This window comes from Coffea arabica, chromosome 8c, assembly GCF_036785885.1.
Source record: "Coffea arabica cultivar ET-39 chromosome 8c, Coffea Arabica ET-39 HiFi, whole genome shotgun sequence".
Classification (NCBI taxonomy): domain Eukaryota; kingdom Viridiplantae; phylum Streptophyta; class Magnoliopsida; order Gentianales; family Rubiaceae; genus Coffea; species Coffea arabica.
Window position 1 is genome coordinate 3,238,020 of NC_092325.1, and position 19,013 is coordinate 3,257,032.

Genomic DNA, 19,013 nt, shown 5'->3' on the forward strand with positions numbered 1-19,013 from the left:
ATAGAGAGTATGAAACCCATTGAAGAATTAAGACACAGAAAGAAAGTGATCACATTAATTTTTAACATCTTTGTGCTCATGCATACGTTGCTAAGTTGTACCATTACAAGAAAATTTCATTCACCGATAGAATATGTAGATTACAAATTTGTTCATGAGTTGAAAACACGTATTTTGGCATCAAAATTAAATTCTGGAAAGATCTAAACATTGACACCAAAAAGTATTTCCGGTGTTCTTGTTAAAACAAATAAATGTTCTTTGCAAATTAAATATAGACTAATAGTTAACAGTACAAACTAAAAACAATTTGAAAGCCAACAGGCGAAATAATTTTAAGGACCCTTCACTTTCCCTTTTTACCTTCCTCCTCTTTCATCAATTGAAAATAATGCTCCCATGATTAAGTACTATAGGATACATCCCATACCATACTCTTGAACAAATGATTTGCAGTAAAACTAGTGTGGTCCTGGTTTATATCCCAATTCATATTATGAGCGATCCAAATTATGGCATTAATCACCATGAAAGACTTAGATGGTCCAAAATCTACGCACTAAGAAAGGCTAAGACTAAGATGGTCCAAAATGAAGGTCCCGAAAGACGAGCTCGGCATCTGTCCTCCGCAAGATTTGATTGCAGATTAGACAACTAAGAAAGACGAAGTTAGATGATTATGCCTTTAATTTCTAATTTGCAGCTAGTCTTCTGGTCGAAGAAAGTGCTTGCAATTTTTCATCTCAACAGTTTTTCTTGAATTGCACTACTAGCCATATATATTTTTTGAAGTTCTCTGGTTTAATTAGAGAAATACCTTAGCTATTAGGTTTCGAGCCCTTATTTACTGAACCGCTCTTTTTTCATCTCTTAAACCAATGTGAGACATAATTCTTTATTCCTGAACCTAACAAATCTCTTCCTTCGTGAGTAACCCCTTACATTAAATCCAAGTTTACAAGTTCTTCTCCAATTTCACTTTAATACTCAACGCAAACTCACCTTAACATCTAAAGTCACCTCTTCTTTCAATTATGAACTCACTTTTTTTCAACATCCAAACTACATTTCGGATTCTCGCCAACACTTGGCTCCTTGACCTAATATCTATTGGACCCCGTGCCAAACCCATGGCACACTTGATTCAACAGGAGCCAAACTCTTTGGTACTTTAGTCCATCACTAAAAAGAGAATTTTCATTGATCCAACTCCGAAAAAAATCCACTTACCCATAAGTAGTCAGTTTTGCAACCAGAAGTTCTAATACCACTTGTTCCGAGAAGAATCCACTTACTCATAAGTAACTCAGTTTCATAACAATGGTAAAAATTACATGACATATATAGATACAATAGATTTGAAGAACAACAAATATTATAGATCTGAAAAATTAATAAAAATTTTCACAATGAATTTCCAAACATATTCAAATATTAAATAGAACACTATGAATATTTCCAACCATCAGCGCTACTAATTAATTGCTTCGTACTCAAATGCAATGATGAGAAATGAGCTATGAGGAAATAGATATAAAGAATCCCAAATATGACAACCAATTTTGGAAAAAAAAAAAAAGAAAGAAGGAACTCATATCTAACCAAAGAAATAGAAAAAAGGGAAAAAAAATCTCATTAGGAGAGAAGAAAACTCTCTCTTAAGTAATCTTAGGAGAGACACCTTTTATTATTATTATTATTATGTAAACGTGAGATCTAAAACTCAAGATTTTCTACTCATAATCTTTCCCATCTTTGATCTTATCACCCAATCAATCCTCCCTCAGAGAAACCTTACAACCTAGTTGTATAAACAAAATTGTCAAAAAGTATATCATCATACTCTAATTCTCATGAGTATTTTGATAAGTTTGACATTTGACAATTAAATGCTACAGTTTATGCCGAACAACCTCTTCTTAGAAGATAATGATCTTCAGAGCAAGTCCAACATAAATAAATGTGGTGATTTTCTGCAACTACTTTTGCATATTTAAAGTTAGGATAACACGTGTTACAAACCAAACACCAACTATAGAAATATTAAATTAACCAAGCTATATATGTTGCTGCATAATTTTCCTTAGAAAGAGAAAAAAAGAAAAGAAGAAAGTTTCTTTTTTTGCCATCTTTCTTCTTTTTTTTTTTCCATTACTAATATGTCCACCTAATTCTTCGAATTTCCTCAATTGAAGTGTGTAATTAAACATTATTTGGACATAAGATCATTTCTACTGTTTTCTAAGGTTTCTTACACTGATCTTTAACTCCTATTTTTAGTAAGCAAGTATAGATGCATCGAACATGATGTTTGCATTTGTCATTTCTTTTTTGCAACATTAATCCCAAAGTTTTTTAATGTCTGTATTTACCTGTAAAATTAATTGCAGGAACAAAAAAGAAAAAAATTAAAGAAGTACTGTTAGACAAATAATAGCTCACTCCAGAATTTTAGTGACTTTTGAAGAACGTGAATAATCACCATTTTGATAAATTTAGAACCCTTTGTCTAATTAAAATTTTTTTATGGGTGGATAAATGATAAATATACGTACAGAATCCTTCGTCAACATTATTGCTAAGCATTAATGGATCCGAAAACTAAAATGTGGTAAAATTAAACTTGCGTGACTGAGTCTGGCACCACCGTCACGGCTGCCTCATCTCAGCCGTGACCACAGCTGTGCTGATGTACATAACTTCCAACAAGTACTTTGAATTTAATGTGTCTATCTATTCATAATTTCTTATATCTATGCGTGTAACTCAAAGTTATATATTGATTTTCTTTAATATTCTAAAGCAACAAAATATGTACATCAAAATATTAAAAAATGGATTTACTATCAAAATTTTAAAATTACCTTCACAAAAAAAAAAAAATTCTTGAATTAAAAAGATTACCTCTTGGGGTGTACCGAAGTGCCTGTATTGTTTCGTTTAAAGAACCATTCCCTCAATTTTATCGCTCAATATGGTATTAATTCAAATTTAAAATAATTGAAATTATTATAATATAACGGTGCAAATTACTTATTTCACTATTTAACGATAGATTTAACTTGAGAGAATGATACTCTAAAAGGATTGTAAAATCTCTTATATTTTTATATTTTTAAATACATTAAAACACTTCCTTTAGATTGGACTGTTTTTCACAAATAAATTATTCAACTATAATATTACAGTAAAATACTCCAAAAACAATCCCAAAAGCACCTAATGTATACATACATTCTCAAATACAATTAGAAAATTAAAAATAAAATATTTGCTACCACTATCTCTTACCACACAATACCACCATCACCCACTACCATCAACCAACACTATCACCACCTCCCTCCTCTTCTCTCTTTCTCCTCCTTGATAAGTGACTAATTTATATAATAATTGAATGACATTTTATATTATTTTTAGTCACTTTGGTTATATTATTGGAAGAAAATGAATCATTTTGGCAATAATTGGTGAAAAATGTTCTTAAGTGATTGAATGAGGTTTTTAAAACTTTTTACTTGTATTTTGTGCATTTTGACAGTTTTGACACATTTTTGTATTTCGGCTATAACTTGAGGTATAGTGATCAGATTGAGATGATTCTTGAACCAATTTGAAGATAAGAGATAGACCTACAACTTTGGTGAAGACGTCAAAATCCAGTTCTAAGGTTTTTCAGGTCAAAAAGCTGAATTATAGTAGCTAATTTCTATTGGTCGAAGATAAAACAGGGCATTGAACAGTCAAAGGTATTTCAGTCATTTCTTAGCCTACACAAATCCAAATGAGGTGATTCTTGATGCATTGAAAAGCTAACTCAAAGGGCTACAAGTTTTATTTTTGGTCAAGAGTTAATTCAGCTCCTATCATCAAGAAAAGTTCAATTGAAGTTGAGACAAAATCGGAGAAGTAGTGAAGTTTGAACATAAATTGCACAAAAAGGTCACTGTAGCAATCCGGCCGGAACTTGGCCGGATTCATGGCTGGATTTCTGGTCGGATTGTGGTCAGGAAAGGCTGTTCTTTACGCGAACAACTTGATTTCACCTCCAATAAGTCACATGTAATGCTAGACATGTGACAAACACTTTGCAGCTGTAAAAGGGAGGTGTAAGCCTCATTCCTTGATCACCTTTTACCTTTATATAGCCAAAAACTTGCAAGATTCAAGGACAAACATACGAGAGAAAGCTTGGAGAGTGCAGAAATGTAGTTCTTCCATTGTCTTAGTGCAGGTTAGTTTAGTATAGAGTAGTATAGTTCATCCACTCTTGCATATTAGCTAGATTAGGATAAAGATTGGGATGAAAAAAGAGGAGTTAAAGCTCATGTGACAAGGGTTATCTCTTCTTCAACTCTTTATCTTTTGTACTTGATTCTAAGTTTAGTTAATATACAAGTTCTGGATTTTATGTTTATTATGTGTTTCTAAAGTTTATGCCTTGGATTTGGTTGAACTTTCTATGATTGTTAGTGTTTATTTGGCTATTTGATTGCTATTATTTGAGCAAGTTATTTAGCACTTTAGCTCTTTCAATCATAATTAATCTGGTACCATTGATTGTGATTATCTAAGGTGTTGTTTCTGCAATGAAAATTGAGATTTAACACTGGTTCAAGAAGTGCTAAACATAGGGAGTACACTCACGATAGTAGAGGTGCACTTATATGATTTTAGTGATTCATTTCATGTAATTTCATTGAAGAAATGAACTTGTAGCTAATTTCATAACCACGAGAATGGATATGGATTAATTATAAGTATAGTTGATTCACTACGAAAGTAGGTTTTATATGCATAAGGAAATTGCACCGTAACTAGCCTAGATAGTAGTACTCAATGATCCAAATATAGCACTTGCATGAGTAGTTAGGGATACCATAACTTAAGGAGCTTTCATTTGTTATTTTACATAAGTTCAGTAGGTTTCATTTCTTATAATTCATTGATAATTTAACTAATAGAGACGCTTTAGTAACACCGGTAATTGTTCAATCTTTCTCGTGGGATCGACCCGATATATGCCTTGAACTACTAATTTAACCTGTATACTTGCAGTCAAACGGGTATAAATCAGATTTTAACTTGTATGTATAGCAAAAGCCCGTCACTTCTGCTTTCTCTTTTCTCCTTCTTTCTCTTCCTCTTCTTCCCTCCTCTCCTTCCTCCTCCCTTCTCCCTCTTCCGGTTCCCTTCTATTTCCTTCCCCCTAGACGCTTCCCCTTCCGATGAAGAGAAGCTTCGACTGTGACCAGGAGGGAGGAGGGAAGAGGAGTAGGAGGATGGTGACGGTGGTTGGTCCCGACAATGGGTGATTATATTTTTTTAGATTTAAAAAAGATAGCAATTCACTAAATTACTACAATAACAATTTTTTTTCATACAAGGCACTGCAGTAAAATTTATGAAAAAGAGCCCCAAAAGCACTTCATCCATACGGAATGTGTGTATAAAATAAATGAAATAATTTTCTGACTTTTATGTTGGCCACAGGTGCTGACGAGACGAAGTCAAATTAAGGAGTGGAACCACGAATCGAATGTCTTCTTGTTTTCCGTATTTTAAGTGGAGTACGCCAAGAAGTACAGAGTACACACAATTTACTAGAAAAGAAAACATAGTAGCAACTGGTAACAACAAATTAAATTTTTTTTGCAATCAAAATTCTATAGAAATTATGACTTTTAAGAGTTGCACTGCATTTAAGTAACACTTTAGGCAGTACGATTAATTGTGGAAGACGGAATAATTTTAGAATTATAGTGTGAAGCACAGCACATATTTCAATAAGTGATAAAATTTATTGTAGTACTTTTACATGCTATTGCCTTATCATTTACATTGATCATTTTACTGTATACATGCAGCTATCGAAGGAGTGCGTATATTTTTTTCAAGTAACTGTAAGTAGCAAGTGCTAACGCCCCTGAACGGGGAAGGAGAATAAATGAGATCAAACAACTGACGCTTAAGCAGTAAGCATAGCACTTTGCTAAATGTCAACTGTTAGATATGATATTTTCTTTTCTGTGGTTCGAATGAGTTATATGGATTAAAATCCTTAAATATCAATATTTGCCATCCTAATCAAAGCTTCAATGTATAATTGATTATAGGTCCCCCACTGTACAACGTCACATTTGCATAATTTTGTCCCCAGTTTTTGAATTTTAGCTCCATTGATCAAATTTGCAAATACCAATGGCAGTTTTAACTTGCTGTGAAGTGTGGACCTAAAATATGATGCTTGACAATATCTTGAAAGATCATATTTATGATGCTTGACAATATCTTGAAACATCATACTTGTGGCCCTCTGCATTTCAGGGCAATGCACTGAGTCAGGAGGTACTTACTTGTACTTAGTTGCATGTGTACATGGAGGTCGATTTTGCAATTTTACCTAAAGAAGAAAGGCAAACTAATCCTCTCATTCGTATTGGCGTCGTCTTGGTTGGTTGTTTTAGATTTTGTAAAATTTAATTATAAAAATTGATTATAGAAAATAATCAGAATCAGCAAAAGTTATTTGAAAAATGATTATAGATTTTAAATTTTTTTGTCATTAAAAAAATCTATAATTAGAATACAAAACAATTGAGAACATCACAAAATTTAATTACCTAAAATCATAGTCTATAATCAGTTTAATTGAGAACGAGCTAATTGTCCTTAGAAGTGTCAAAATGGATGGTTTGGATGGGTCATAATTGAACAATTGGTATAATTGGGTCAACCCATTTAAATAAATGGGCATCCATTATCAGTCACTTAAAATTCTGCTTTTTTTTTTTGAATTTCTTCGCATATTGTTTGACAAGAAATAACGGTATATAATTATTATTAGACTGATAAAAAATTCAAATTTATTTGCTCAACACTCACTAAAAGTTGACTTTAAATATATAATTATTTTTAAATGGGTATAAATGGGTGAGTTGAATTAACTCACAATCTACTAATTAAATAGGTTAAATTGGATACCTATTTAGATCCATTCAAAAATAATGGGCAGGCTTGGACGGATTATTGGTGGGCGGATTTGAGTCAACATGATTGAATTGTGATTGACACCTCTAATCGTCTCATGAACTAAGACAAGCTAATCTTGTTTTTCATCCTAATTAAGACACATTAGTATGGGCAAATAAGTTGCCACATTCCTAAACATTGGCCAACATACCCGTATTGAAAAAAAGAAAAAAAAAAAAGAAGAAGATTTATATGGATAGATCCAAAGATGTCAAAGATTTGTTAGGATGGCCACAACTTTCTGCTGTCATTTGCAATGAGAAAACTAAGGGAAGTAAGACGTCCTATAATTATCCAAAAAACACTCTTGAATGACATCCAATGTAGAGATCGGATGGTGGATGGATAGAATTAGGAAGAAGAAGAAGAAACCACCGAGCATTAAATGATGTCGACCTCACCCGCCGGCATTTATGGCAACACAGCCAACTTCACGTCATTTTCATCAGCTCATGTCTGCATCCAACAAATGTATGTCCAACCCTCGACTTCTCAACTGCATTTTACAATATTCATCACTCCACAACCTCTAATTGTTGGCATTTTCAAATCTTTATCTCATGGTTTCCGATATCTCGGCTTCATTTCGTCTGCTTGCTGCATTATTATACATGTGAAAAAGACCAAGACGCGCGTTGTCTGGCTTGACTTGCTCGTTTTTAGTAGTATTTAGAAGCAAAATGGCAATCCCCAGCTTCTCCAAAAACAAACGCAATTACAATAATGACTGAGGGCATGTGTTTGTCTCTAAAAGAATATGCATTTTTGGATGCACAAGTGTTGTCACATAAAATAAATTAAGTACATGCTGTCTAGTTTAAGATTATGCTGCGAAAATGCTCGACCATATGAAGACCTGCTGAGAAAAATTCAACCGACCAGCTTATTGTTATTTTGTTTTTGATAATTCGTGAAAAATTATTTGAGTAGAATTAATAGCTGTGAGAAATTCGTTTACGGCTTTGTTTGGATGAAGAATTTGACAAAGGATTTGAAATGCACCCAATCACTATAGTTGTTTGAATTGTTTAAGAAGCATTTGAAATTATAATTCACTAATTATTTAAATACATTTTAAACATTAGAATAATCAATAGTAGTTTAATTATAAATCCAAATGCTTCTAAATAAATAAGCAACCAAAGAAATTTGAAAAGGTTTCAAATCGTTACTCAAATCCCTCAATTCAAATGCAGTCCTAAATACTAATTTGGATTTGGTCTCAAATTAAGAGGCGATCATCAGTTGCAAGCCAGCATTAATCACTATGAGGTAACCAAGAGTCAAATTCTCCCAACACTCGTCCCCAAAATCTCAAGAGAAGCGGCTGACAATTCTTTCCTGCTGCCAGTGTCTGGTTGTTGAATCACCATAATATCACTAGTAGTATTATATTTCTGTGTCATCAGCATCGCAGTATATTTACCTCCTCTCTCTCTTCCCTCCTTAAAAACCCATCAACTTTGTTGGTTCGTCTTCTCTAAAAGACTCTTATTCCTCAGCATTGAGGCCAGGCCATGAGCTTTACTCCTTAAAACCTCACTTTTAACTACGTACCCTTTTTAATTTCACACACTAAAAAAACCCTACTTTGGCTTCCCATGTCTTGCTTTTCACACGTATAAAGTCCAAAACTTGACAAAAGTCTACAGCCCTTTTCTTGAAATTTGTTTTTCTGAGCCAAAAAATGAGTAATGAGCAGCAAGGTTCATTTTCCGGCAATGAGGATTCCAAAGAAGAGATGAAGAACGAGGAAGAAGAAAGGAAGAAACCCCGGAAAATTCCGCTGATCAAACTGTTTAAGTTTGCCGATGCTTACGACTATTTTTTGATGTTCGTGGGAGCAATTGGTGCTTGTGTACATGGGGCTTCGGTGCCCGTTTTCTTTATTTTCTTTGGAAAAATGATAGATATCATTGGTTTGGCTTATCTTTTTCCTGCTGAAGCATCTCATAAAGTTGGCAAGGTATGAAAGGTTCACAAAATTTCTACTTGTACGTACACTTGGAATTAAAGTTAAAGTTGGCATTTTCCAAAAAAACAAAAAAAAAATCTTTTTTTTTTTTTTTGGACAAATTTTTTGATTTTCCTTTCCAAGAATAGTGGTTCCCGAAACCCCAGTTGCAGTTTTTACTATATTTTGGGAGTAAATTTATGTTAGACGGTTTTGAGCACCATTTTTTGCTTAATGTAATTCTGGTATACCTGCATCTCCTTATTAATTCAAAGCCAGAACTTTTTGGAACCCTCTTTTTTTTTTTTTTAATGGAAATAACAATTAAAAAACAAATTACAACCATGTGTAGAAGGGAATTGACATGATTTTTTTAATGTATATTTTCTCCTAAATTTATTAATTAAGAAAGATTGGTTTCATCTTGTCTTGCAGTATTCCTTGGATTTTGTATACCTTAGTGTGGTTATACTATTTTCATCATGGACAGGTACATTTTTATTTACCACTAGTACTTTTACTGCAGTAGACTTGCCAAATTTTGCCTTGGAAATTATACAGTTAAAAGCCTAAAATCATTTCTCTTTTGATATTCAGAGGTGGCTTGTTGGATGCATACTGGAGAAAGACAAGCAGCAAAAATGAGAATGGCATATTTAAGGGCTATGCTGAATCAAGACATTAGTCTTTTTGACACTGAAGCTTCAACTGGTGAAGTTATTTCAGCAATTACTAGTGACATTATTGTTGTTCAAGATGCTATTTCTGAGAAGGTGAGAATTATTAAATTTTTTTTTTCCTTCTCAATCAAATTAAATACCAATTCTATAGGCTCAATAAAGTTTGCCACTGCTCACCACATTTATTTTTAAAGGAAATGTCAATGCTGCCCTGCACTGTAATTGTATTTTCTGATATATATTCTGAAAAGGGACGTTTAATTTTATATATTATTTTTATGCTACCAGCTGGTCAACTAAAATGGTGGCATGAAAGAGAATTCATGAGACAAAATTTATTGCAACTGTTTTGACATTTATTTGGTTCTAAACACAAGTTTGATTAGCCTTTTTAATTTATGTTGATTCCCTTTTTGAGGTTTGGCATTGGTTTTGTTTTCTGTTTTTTTTTTAACACAATTGGAAGGGATTCAAGCCTAATGTCTTTGATATACAGATTCAATTTTTTTTTCCAAATCAAAATAGAAGGCTTTTTAAAAAAAAAAAAAAAACTTTCCTTTGTTGCCATTGGGCTCACCACCCTTCTATTTGGAGTTTGTACATTTTAATTTAGGCAGTTTGAAACCTTTCCATTAGGATCCTCCATGTTTCTCATTCTTGAATATGCTTCAAGTGTAACCTAAAATGATTAAGAGGTCTAATTACCAATTAGTAAGAGTTATGGCATTCAACTTTTCATTTCGGGTTAATTATGTTTACTCTCCCTAAAATTTGTGATAATTACAAATATCTCTCTCTGAGTTTTAGAAAAATTTTAATTACATCATTCTATTGTAAAAATTTTCAAGTACCATGACTTATCCTCTAAACAGTGATCCCACAAGTATTGATGATAAACAAAATATAAACTATGCATAATTTTTGTTTTGTTTCTTTAGTATAGATTTTAACCCCCTCTTCTAAGGCACAATGCCAAATTTGGTTTCAAAGGAAAAAGCATGAATTTTCTAAATTTATACCACATATCCAAACAGTTATTCGAAGAAATCGGATTGAGTAATTTTATTTTGTTTTTTTTAAAAAATTAAAGATCAAATAAGTTGACATTTCATATCAAATAAAGATTATAATCAATTTGAGGCCAGGGAAAAAGATCACCCTGGCCCATGGATCTTAAGTTGGGCTATCTGTGAGGGCCCACAATCATCCCTGAATAAATTAATGGTGTTCTTCCAATTTCATTATTCTATTGGGTTGGGCAGCTGAAGTGTAAGTACATGTCATGGAATGCACATGCTCGTCATCAATTCATCTCCCAAAAGAATTTATGAGAGAGAAAAAAAAAAAAAAAAAAAAAAAAAGGGTAGCCCAAAGAATGGGGTATTTTAGCCTTTAACATGAAACCCACAGTGGTCCAGCTCTGTACACTTCTTTAGGAAGTGTGTACAATTCATTGAATAAAATTTACTCCCATTATGCCATTATCCAAAAAAAGTTGTAGTATTTGTGTTTGTTTTCTACTTTTTGATATGGGCTTTTATTGTAGATGTAGTGGTTCAATTTTGAATATATCGTCTTTAATTTGTTTAAGAACTAAGTTTAAACGAGCTTTTTTTTAAGAGAAAAATAAGGTAAAATAAAGTTGAAGTGCAAAATTGGCCACATGGTTTTCAAGAAGATATTGAGCCAAGTATATTTTGGTGTTATATGATTTCCAATTTCAAACTATCAATAACTTGGAGTATTGTATTTGGGTGTACATCTTAATTAAGTCCTTAAGTTTTGCAGAGCTTGACTTGTATTTGCACTTAAACTTGATAATTTCATTATTAACTTTTTAATCATGTGAATTAGATAAAAGTATTAAATACCATTAGATAATTTTTTACCTTTATACAAAGGATTTTTATTACTATAAATCACACCCAATTTATTATATAATTATACAAATTAACAATTATATATCTCGCTTGCATCTATACATTTTTCTAATTAACAATGTAATTTTTTAAAAATTTAACACCTGAACTACTTTTCTTTTTAATGAGTGGCCACCCATTAGACCCTTATTACTAAAAACCATTATTTGTCATTTTTGTTTCCCTCTTGCCTTTAAAAAAAAAAACCCGCATGAATTAGATAAAAATAGGCTAAAAATACATTTTTTTTTTTAATCTTGCTCCTGCATTAATGATTAACCCATCATTAGCTTGCTTGAAATTGAAAGATTACTTGTACCTGAACTTTGAAACTCTAACGGCTACTTTTGGCGGGTTTGTTCAAATGGATGGTGTTGCAGGTAGGAAACTTCATGCATTATATAAGCCGTTTCTTCGCGGGATTTGCAATTGGGTTCGTCAGGGTATGGCAGATCAGTCTTGTGACACTCTCCATTGTTCCATTGATTGCTCTTGCTGGCGGTGTCTATGCCTATGTGGCAACTGGGCTTATTGCCAGAGTGCGCAAATCCTACGTTAAAGCTGGTGAAATCGCCGAGGAGGTCGTTTTTTTCCTCCTAACCCTTAGCTATTCCTGTGCATGAATTTACTTTTTGATACTAAAATTAGGACCCAAATGAGCTTTAAAGCAAATACTGAAAGTTTCTGGTGGAAATCGGAGAAGATGATAAGATCCCATTTCAGGAAGAAAAAAAGAAACTGTTCGTGGAGTTGAAAGAAAAGTCAGGATCAAACATTTCATATGATATTGAAATATATAAGACCGATCACGTACTGCAAGTGGTTACCAAAGTTTTAATGGCTTAGTGCTATTGGTATTGGGATACCACTCAGTCTACCTGATGGTTAGCCTAAATTGTCATCAGTACATGTTTAACAAAATTCCTGAATAATAATGGATTGATGACGTTTTTTAATTTGCTTTAATATAAAGGTTGGAAAATTGTACCTTACCTCCTATAAGGAAGTGGTGACTGATTGATCTGTTGTATCTATGGTTTCAGGTGATTGCAAATGTGAGGACTGTTCAAGCGTTTGCAGGAGAAGATAAAGCAGTGAAATCTTATAGAGGAGCACTGTTGAACACTTACACTTATGGACGGAAAGCTGGACTAGCCAAGGGCTTGGGACTGGGCACTTTGCACTGTGTGCTTTTCCTGTCATGGTCGTTGTTAGTTTGGTTCACTAGCATTGTAGTTCACAAGAATATTGCTAATGGAGGAGACTCTTTCACCACTATGCTCAATGTGGTTATTTCTGGCCTGTAAGTTCTCTCTCTCTCTCTCTCTGTGAATAAATAAATTGAAGCCACACAATTAAGTATAATATAATTCTTTAAATGACATGATGCTGTGGGTACTTTTGTCTTAGTCTCCAACGTAGACAGATAATAGGGCATTGGAGCGCATAAAATTGATCACATACCACATTGGGTGAAGTCTGGGATCTTTTCATTCTTTATTTGTTTTTCCTCTCTTACACTTCATGATAAGTCAAAAATATTTTTATCATAATCAAAAAAAAAACTTGTAGTGTAAACTAGGAGAAATTCCTTCTTTCTAATTTTCTCGCCAAATGTCTATATGAGACTTTAGCACAGTTTACTGTTGATTTAACTTGTAAAGTAAAGACACTGCTAACTTGCCAAAGAATTTGAATTCTTGTGGTGCTACCCTGTTCTGGTAACAGAAAGAATGCATATGAATTTCCTTTTTCTGGACCTCCATAAGTTTTCATTATTCAGTTGCATTATCAGTGTACTAAAATCAAGTTGCTCTGATGCTTGAAGAGTTATAGAATCCATTTCTGGTTCTCATATCAAGTGTTGCAGAGGCATGAAATCATAATCTGCTAAGAGAGATTTCTTTTAACTTCTTGGTGGCTTATGACAGTTTTTAATATTTTATTGCTACTCTAGACAACTATGCTGTAGAAAATTTAATGTAATGGTAATTGTCTTGTCTGGTATAGTTTATCTAACCTAAATGTCTTGCTGCAATTTGCTTAAATAGTTCTGGTAATCCTACATTACTGGATGGTAACCAGCATAAGAAAGTACCATTATTTAGCTTTTGGTTCAACTCAGGTCGCTGGGGCAAGCAGCACCAGATATTACAGCATTTATCCGGGCTAAGTCAGCTGCATATCCCATTTTTGAGATGATTGAAAGAAACACTATCACCAATACCAGCTCCAAGAATGGAAGGAAACTGGACAAAGTAGATGGACACATCCAATTCAAGGATGTGTCTTTTAGTTATCCATCTCGTCCAGATGTTCTGATCTTTGACAAGCTCTGTCTCGATATTCCTTCTGGAAAGATTGTAGCACTTGTTGGAGGCAGTGGATCAGGGAAGAGCACAGTTGTATCATTAATTGAACGCTTCTATGATCCCCTCTCTGGACAAATACTATTAGATGGATCCGATATCAAGGATCTAGATCTGAAGTGGCTTAGGAAGCAAATTGGGTTGGTAAATCAAGAGCCTGCCCTCTTTGCTACAACAATCAGGGAAAACATTCTCTATGGCAAAGGTGATGCTACCCTTGAGGAAATAACGCGTGCTGTAAAACTTTCAGAGGCAATGACCTTCATCAATAACCTTCCTGATAGACTTGAAACTCAGGTACTACAGTTGAATTGTTTTGGAAGCTAATGTTGCATACAAAAACACAAATTTCTGTAATACAAGACATGTTTAGATGCATCTTCTACTTGTCAAAGAGCTAATTTATGTAGTGGATGCCTTTTAACAGGCTTTCCATGAACAGAACTATTGACTATCTTTATGATAGCATGACATAACTGAGCCCAAAAGATGACTAGTGAAGTTTTTAGGCCCTTATGATTTGTCTTGCATTCTTTCCGTGGCAGAAGGCATAGTTTTTGTCTTCTAACAGGCACTTCAAATATGACAATCTCCTCAAAGAGAAATTGCATGTGTAAGTAAAGAAAGAAAGTGTGAAAGAAGATTCATAAATCATGAAAGCTCCACGTATGAAGCACAACCATATATTGGTTGCCGTTTTCAGAAGCAGTAACTTCATATTTGCTAGCAGGTAGGTGAGAGAGGAGTACAATTATCTGGTGGGCAGAAACAAAGGATTGCAATTTCACGTGCAATAGTGAAGAACCCTTCAGTACTATTATTGGATGAAGCCACTAGCGCACTTGATGCCGAATCAGAGAAGAGTGTGCAGGAGGCTCTTGACCGTGTGATGGTCGGACGAACAACTGTGGTAGTGGCTCATCGTCTTTCTACCATAAGAAATGCTGATATTATAGCTGTTGTTCAAAATGGCAGAATAGTAGAAACTGGAAGCCATGAAGAGCTTATTTCAAAACCAAATGGGGCGTATGCATCTCTTGTTCAACTCCAGGAAGCATCTTCCTTGCTTCGCCTACCTTCACATGGAGCTCACCTGGGGCGACCTCTGAGGTAACAGTATTTCATGCTATGCTTTTTCTGGTTCTTCAAGTAAATTTTTAACCATTAGCCTAGCTGTGGTGGGGATTTTCCTCTTATCGTTACATGCATTTCTATTTACCAAGTGTTAAGTAAATTAGTTGGATCATGCTATTATCTTGTCCTGGTAGTTAAGAATAGTTGCTTTTGTGTTACTTCTTCAGACAGTTTCAATGAAATGAGTCTCTGTTTTAATTAATTAACTCTTTATAAATCAAATGCCCCAAATAGGATATGAACCTTGAACTAGTCGCCCTACCACTCTGCTACTGAGCTTCTACAACACCATCACATGTTTTTGTTGCATGCAAATGCTTTGCTATCACTCTTCCTAGACCAAAAACTAAGATATATATATATATATATATATATATATATATATGTTTGAGTTCTTTTGCTTGGCAAATTGGCTTCCTGGAATTTCCTTTGGTTTAGAACTACTCAACTATAGATTGAGTTTCTTCATTTGATCAATGCCTTTGATATTCCTGATAGATAACATATCATGCTGATCTCTGTACTGACCTTGTCTCTGTAATCTTTTCTTTATTTTTTTATGACAGCATTAGGTACTCACGTGAAGGTAGCATTAGGTATTCACGCGAATTATCCCGCACAACAACAAGAAGTCTTGGGGCAAGTTTTCGTTCTGATAAATCTATAAGCCGCATCGGTGCTGATGTACCAGATATTGTTGAATCACGTCATATTTCTTCAGGAAGACTATATTCCATGGTTAAACCTGACTGGATTTATGGATTTGTTGGCACTGTTTGTGCATTTATTTGCGGGGCTCAGATGCCTCTTTTTGCCCTTGGAGTAACTCAGGCTCTTGTATCTTACTATATGGATTGGGACACAACACGCCATGAAGTTAAGAAGATTGCTTTCCTCTTCTGTGGCGGTGCTGTAATAACTGTCATTTTTCATTCCATTACACATCTTTGTTTTGGAATCATGGGAGAGCGTTTGACTCTAAGAGTGCGAGAAAAAATGTTCTCTGGTAAGCATGAGACTCTGTATATTATCAGATGCAATTTTTTCTTCTTCTATTTATATTATGCTTTATCAGACTTGGATAATTTCATTAATGTTTAACTTAAATGTTCCATTTGACAGTTTATTGTTCAAGAAACATTTTTCTTAAAAAAAAAAAAAAAAAAAAAAGGGAAAACCAACTAGCTTCTAATGAAAGGATGACAAAGATAATGGTGATGCCATGACTCTGAATTTTGTGTTATTGCAAATCTGATTTGGTCCATAATGGGATAGTGTTAACTAGAATTCTTTTCAAAATTTCATTTTGGATATTGAAAGTGGTTGCTTCTGTTGTAATGACCAATTTGAGAAATAATTCACCTTTGAGTGAATCAGTATAGGACATAGCAGCTATAACACGTTCACTCCTTGTGTTTTTCCTTTAGAGAGGAGAGAGATTGAGTCATTTGTCTGTCTGCTTACAGCTATTTTGAGAAATGAGGTTGGATGGTTTGATGACATGGACAATACAAGTTCTATGCTAGCTTCACGGTTGGAGAGTGATGCAACTTTGCTACGAACTGTGGTGGTTGATCGCTCCACAATTCTCTTACAGAATGTAGGTTTGGCTGTCACGGCATTCATCATTTCTTTCATCTTGAACTGGAGGCTTACTCTTGTCGTCATGGCAACATATCCATTGATTGTTAGCGGCCATATCAGCGAGGTTGATGCTCCTTCCTCATTTTAGTACTAGTTATAGAAAATCCTATTATATCATTTCACGGGTTACTTCTCCTTTATTCCAGAAACTATTTATGAAAGGCTATGGTGGTGATTTGAACAAAGCCTACCTCAAAGCCAACATGCTTGCAGGCGAGGCAGTTAGCAACATCCGAACTGTTGCAGCATTCTGCTCTGAGGAGAAGGTGATTGATCTTTATGGTCATGAGTTGGTTGAACCTTCAAGGCGTTCATTTAGGCGTGGTCAGATTGCTGGGATTCTTTATGGAGTCTCTCAGTTTTTCATCTTTTCCTCCTATGCCCTTGCTTTATGGTATGTTGCTTGGTTAAATTTGCTAAAAGCTTCTCGGAATTTGATAAAAACAATCCTTCAACCAATAATAGATGCTAATATAGGAGATATAGGTATCTTTAAATTTATACTTTTTGGGCACTAAATAAGAATGCTTTTGTTGTAAAATATACATTCTTACACTCACTATGCTTGCTGCAAGGACAATGGGGTGCTTAGTCTTTCCAAATAATGTGCAGGTATGGTTCTGAATTGATGGGCAAGGGACTTGCAAGCTTTAAATCAGTAATGAAGTCATTTATGGTTTTGATTGTCACCGCCTTGGCCATGGGTGAGATTCTTGCTATGGCACCAGACCTACTTAAGGGAAATCAAATGGTGGCATCCGTATTTGAAGTTCTAGATCGGAGGACTGAGATTTTAGGTGATGTTGGAGAAGATGTAACAAAGATAGAGGGTATGATTGAGCTAAAGAATGTCGATTTTAGTTATCCCTCAAGGCCAGATGTGTTAATTTTCAAGGATTTCAATCTGAGAGTATCCCCAGGCAGAAGTATGGCCTTAGTTGGGCAGAGTGGTTCTGGTAAAAGCTCTGTTCTTGCGCTCACACTGCGATTTTATGATCCTACATCTGGAAAAGTGATGATTGATGGTGAGTTCATTTTATGAAAATTTTTATAACAGTCATTCTGAAAATTTATATATGACTTCTAGTCCAACATGATATCCCAGTGGAAAAATATAAAGCTTAATGCTAAACTGAGAAACAAGCTGTGGTTTTGCATTTTGAAGCCTAGAAAAGAACAGATGTTTTGTTCCAAAAAGTTTCTTTTTATTTCTTTATTAATTGCACAAGATCATACCATCTTATCTGGGAGAACTCAAAAGTTTTTTGAATCAAAACAAGTCGAGAAGCAGCTATTCACATTTTGGGTTGCCATTCTCAATGAACTTTTCAGGCAAAGATGTCAAGAAAATAAGATTAAAGTCTCTCAGAAAGCACATTGGCCTGGTCCAACAAGAACCTGCTCTCTTTGCTACATCTATATATGAAAACATTGTCTATGGTAAAGAGGGAGCCCCAGAAAGTGAAGTAATTGAAGCAGCAAAATTTGCCAATGCACATAGCTTTATCAGCGCACTTCCTGAAGGCTACTCAACCAAGGTTGGAGAGAGAGGGGTTCAGCTATCTGGAGGCCAGAAGCAAAGAGTGGCAATTGCTCGAGCTGTTCTGAAAAACCCTTCAATCCTTCTGTTGGATGAAGCCACCAGTGCCCTCGATGTCGAGTCAGAGAGGGTGGTACAAGCAGCTTTAGACAGGTTGATGAAGAATAGGACCACAGTAATGGTTGCTCATCGACTATCGACAATCAAGAATGCAGATCAAATCTCTGTTATACAAGATGGGAAAATAATAGAGCAAGGGACTCATTCTTCCCTCCTAGAGAACAAGGATGGACCATATTACAAGTTAATTAACTTACAGCGACACCAGAAGCAACAGCAATAGCAACTGATCATTACATGGTTTAGTTTCAAAGTTTTATGGCCATTTTGATACTTTTCCTTTGCATCATATACTGTGATGGTATTGTATTTGATTATTTCTGTGAAAAAAAAAAAAAATGCAACCACCATTCACATAGTGGAAATGCATTCCCTCATAAAGTTGTGATCTGCATCCAATTCCTCTCCCTTTTTTAGTTGTTTCCTTGTGGCAAGTATTCTTTCCATTTTTTACAGGAATTTGGTAAGAAAAGCAGCAAAAAGAGAGAGAGAGAGAGAGAGAAAAAAAAGAGATGTATTTGGCTGCATTCTTCAATATAATGCTGTCTCTAGAACAAATCCAGAATATTTGTCGCATGCAAAGAGCAATTGAACATAAATTTCCATAATAAACAAAAAAAT

At 34.4% G+C, this 19,013-nt stretch overlaps 1 protein-coding gene across 1 annotated transcript; it reads left to right on the forward strand.

Moving 5' to 3' along the window:
• The first annotated feature begins 8,510 nt into the window (after window positions 1-8,510).
• LOC113707443 (ABC transporter B family member 10) lies at window positions 8,511-18,791 on the forward strand. Its single transcript, XM_027229778.2, has 12 exons — window positions 8,511-8,998; window positions 9,422-9,476; window positions 9,584-9,759; window positions 11,966-12,166; window positions 12,629-12,888; window positions 13,711-14,251; window positions 14,685-15,064; window positions 15,655-16,094; window positions 16,555-16,796; window positions 16,879-17,126; window positions 17,345-17,757; window positions 18,065-18,791. The coding sequence occupies exons 1-12, from the start codon at window positions 8,720-8,722 to the stop codon at window positions 18,613-18,615; spliced, it is 3,786 nt and encodes a 1,261-aa protein (XP_027085579.1). The 5' UTR covers window positions 8,511-8,719; the 3' UTR covers window positions 18,616-18,791.
• The last annotated feature ends 222 nt before the right edge of the window (window positions 18,792-19,013 follow it).

Bases quoted from the DNA above. Each gene is read 5' to 3' on its own strand.
- LOC113707443 (XM_027229778.2), top strand. From the start codon at position 8,720: ATGAGTAATGAGCAGCAAGGTTCATTTTCCGGCAATGAGGATTCCAAA. The intron at 9,477-9,583 runs GTACATTTTTAT...TTTGATATTCAG, and splicing joins ACTATTTTCATCATGGACAG to AGGTGGCTTGTTGGATGCAT. The intron at 12,889-13,710 runs GTAAGTTCTCTC...GGTTCAACTCAG, and splicing joins AATGTGGTTATTTCTGGCCT to GTCGCTGGGGCAAGCAGCAC.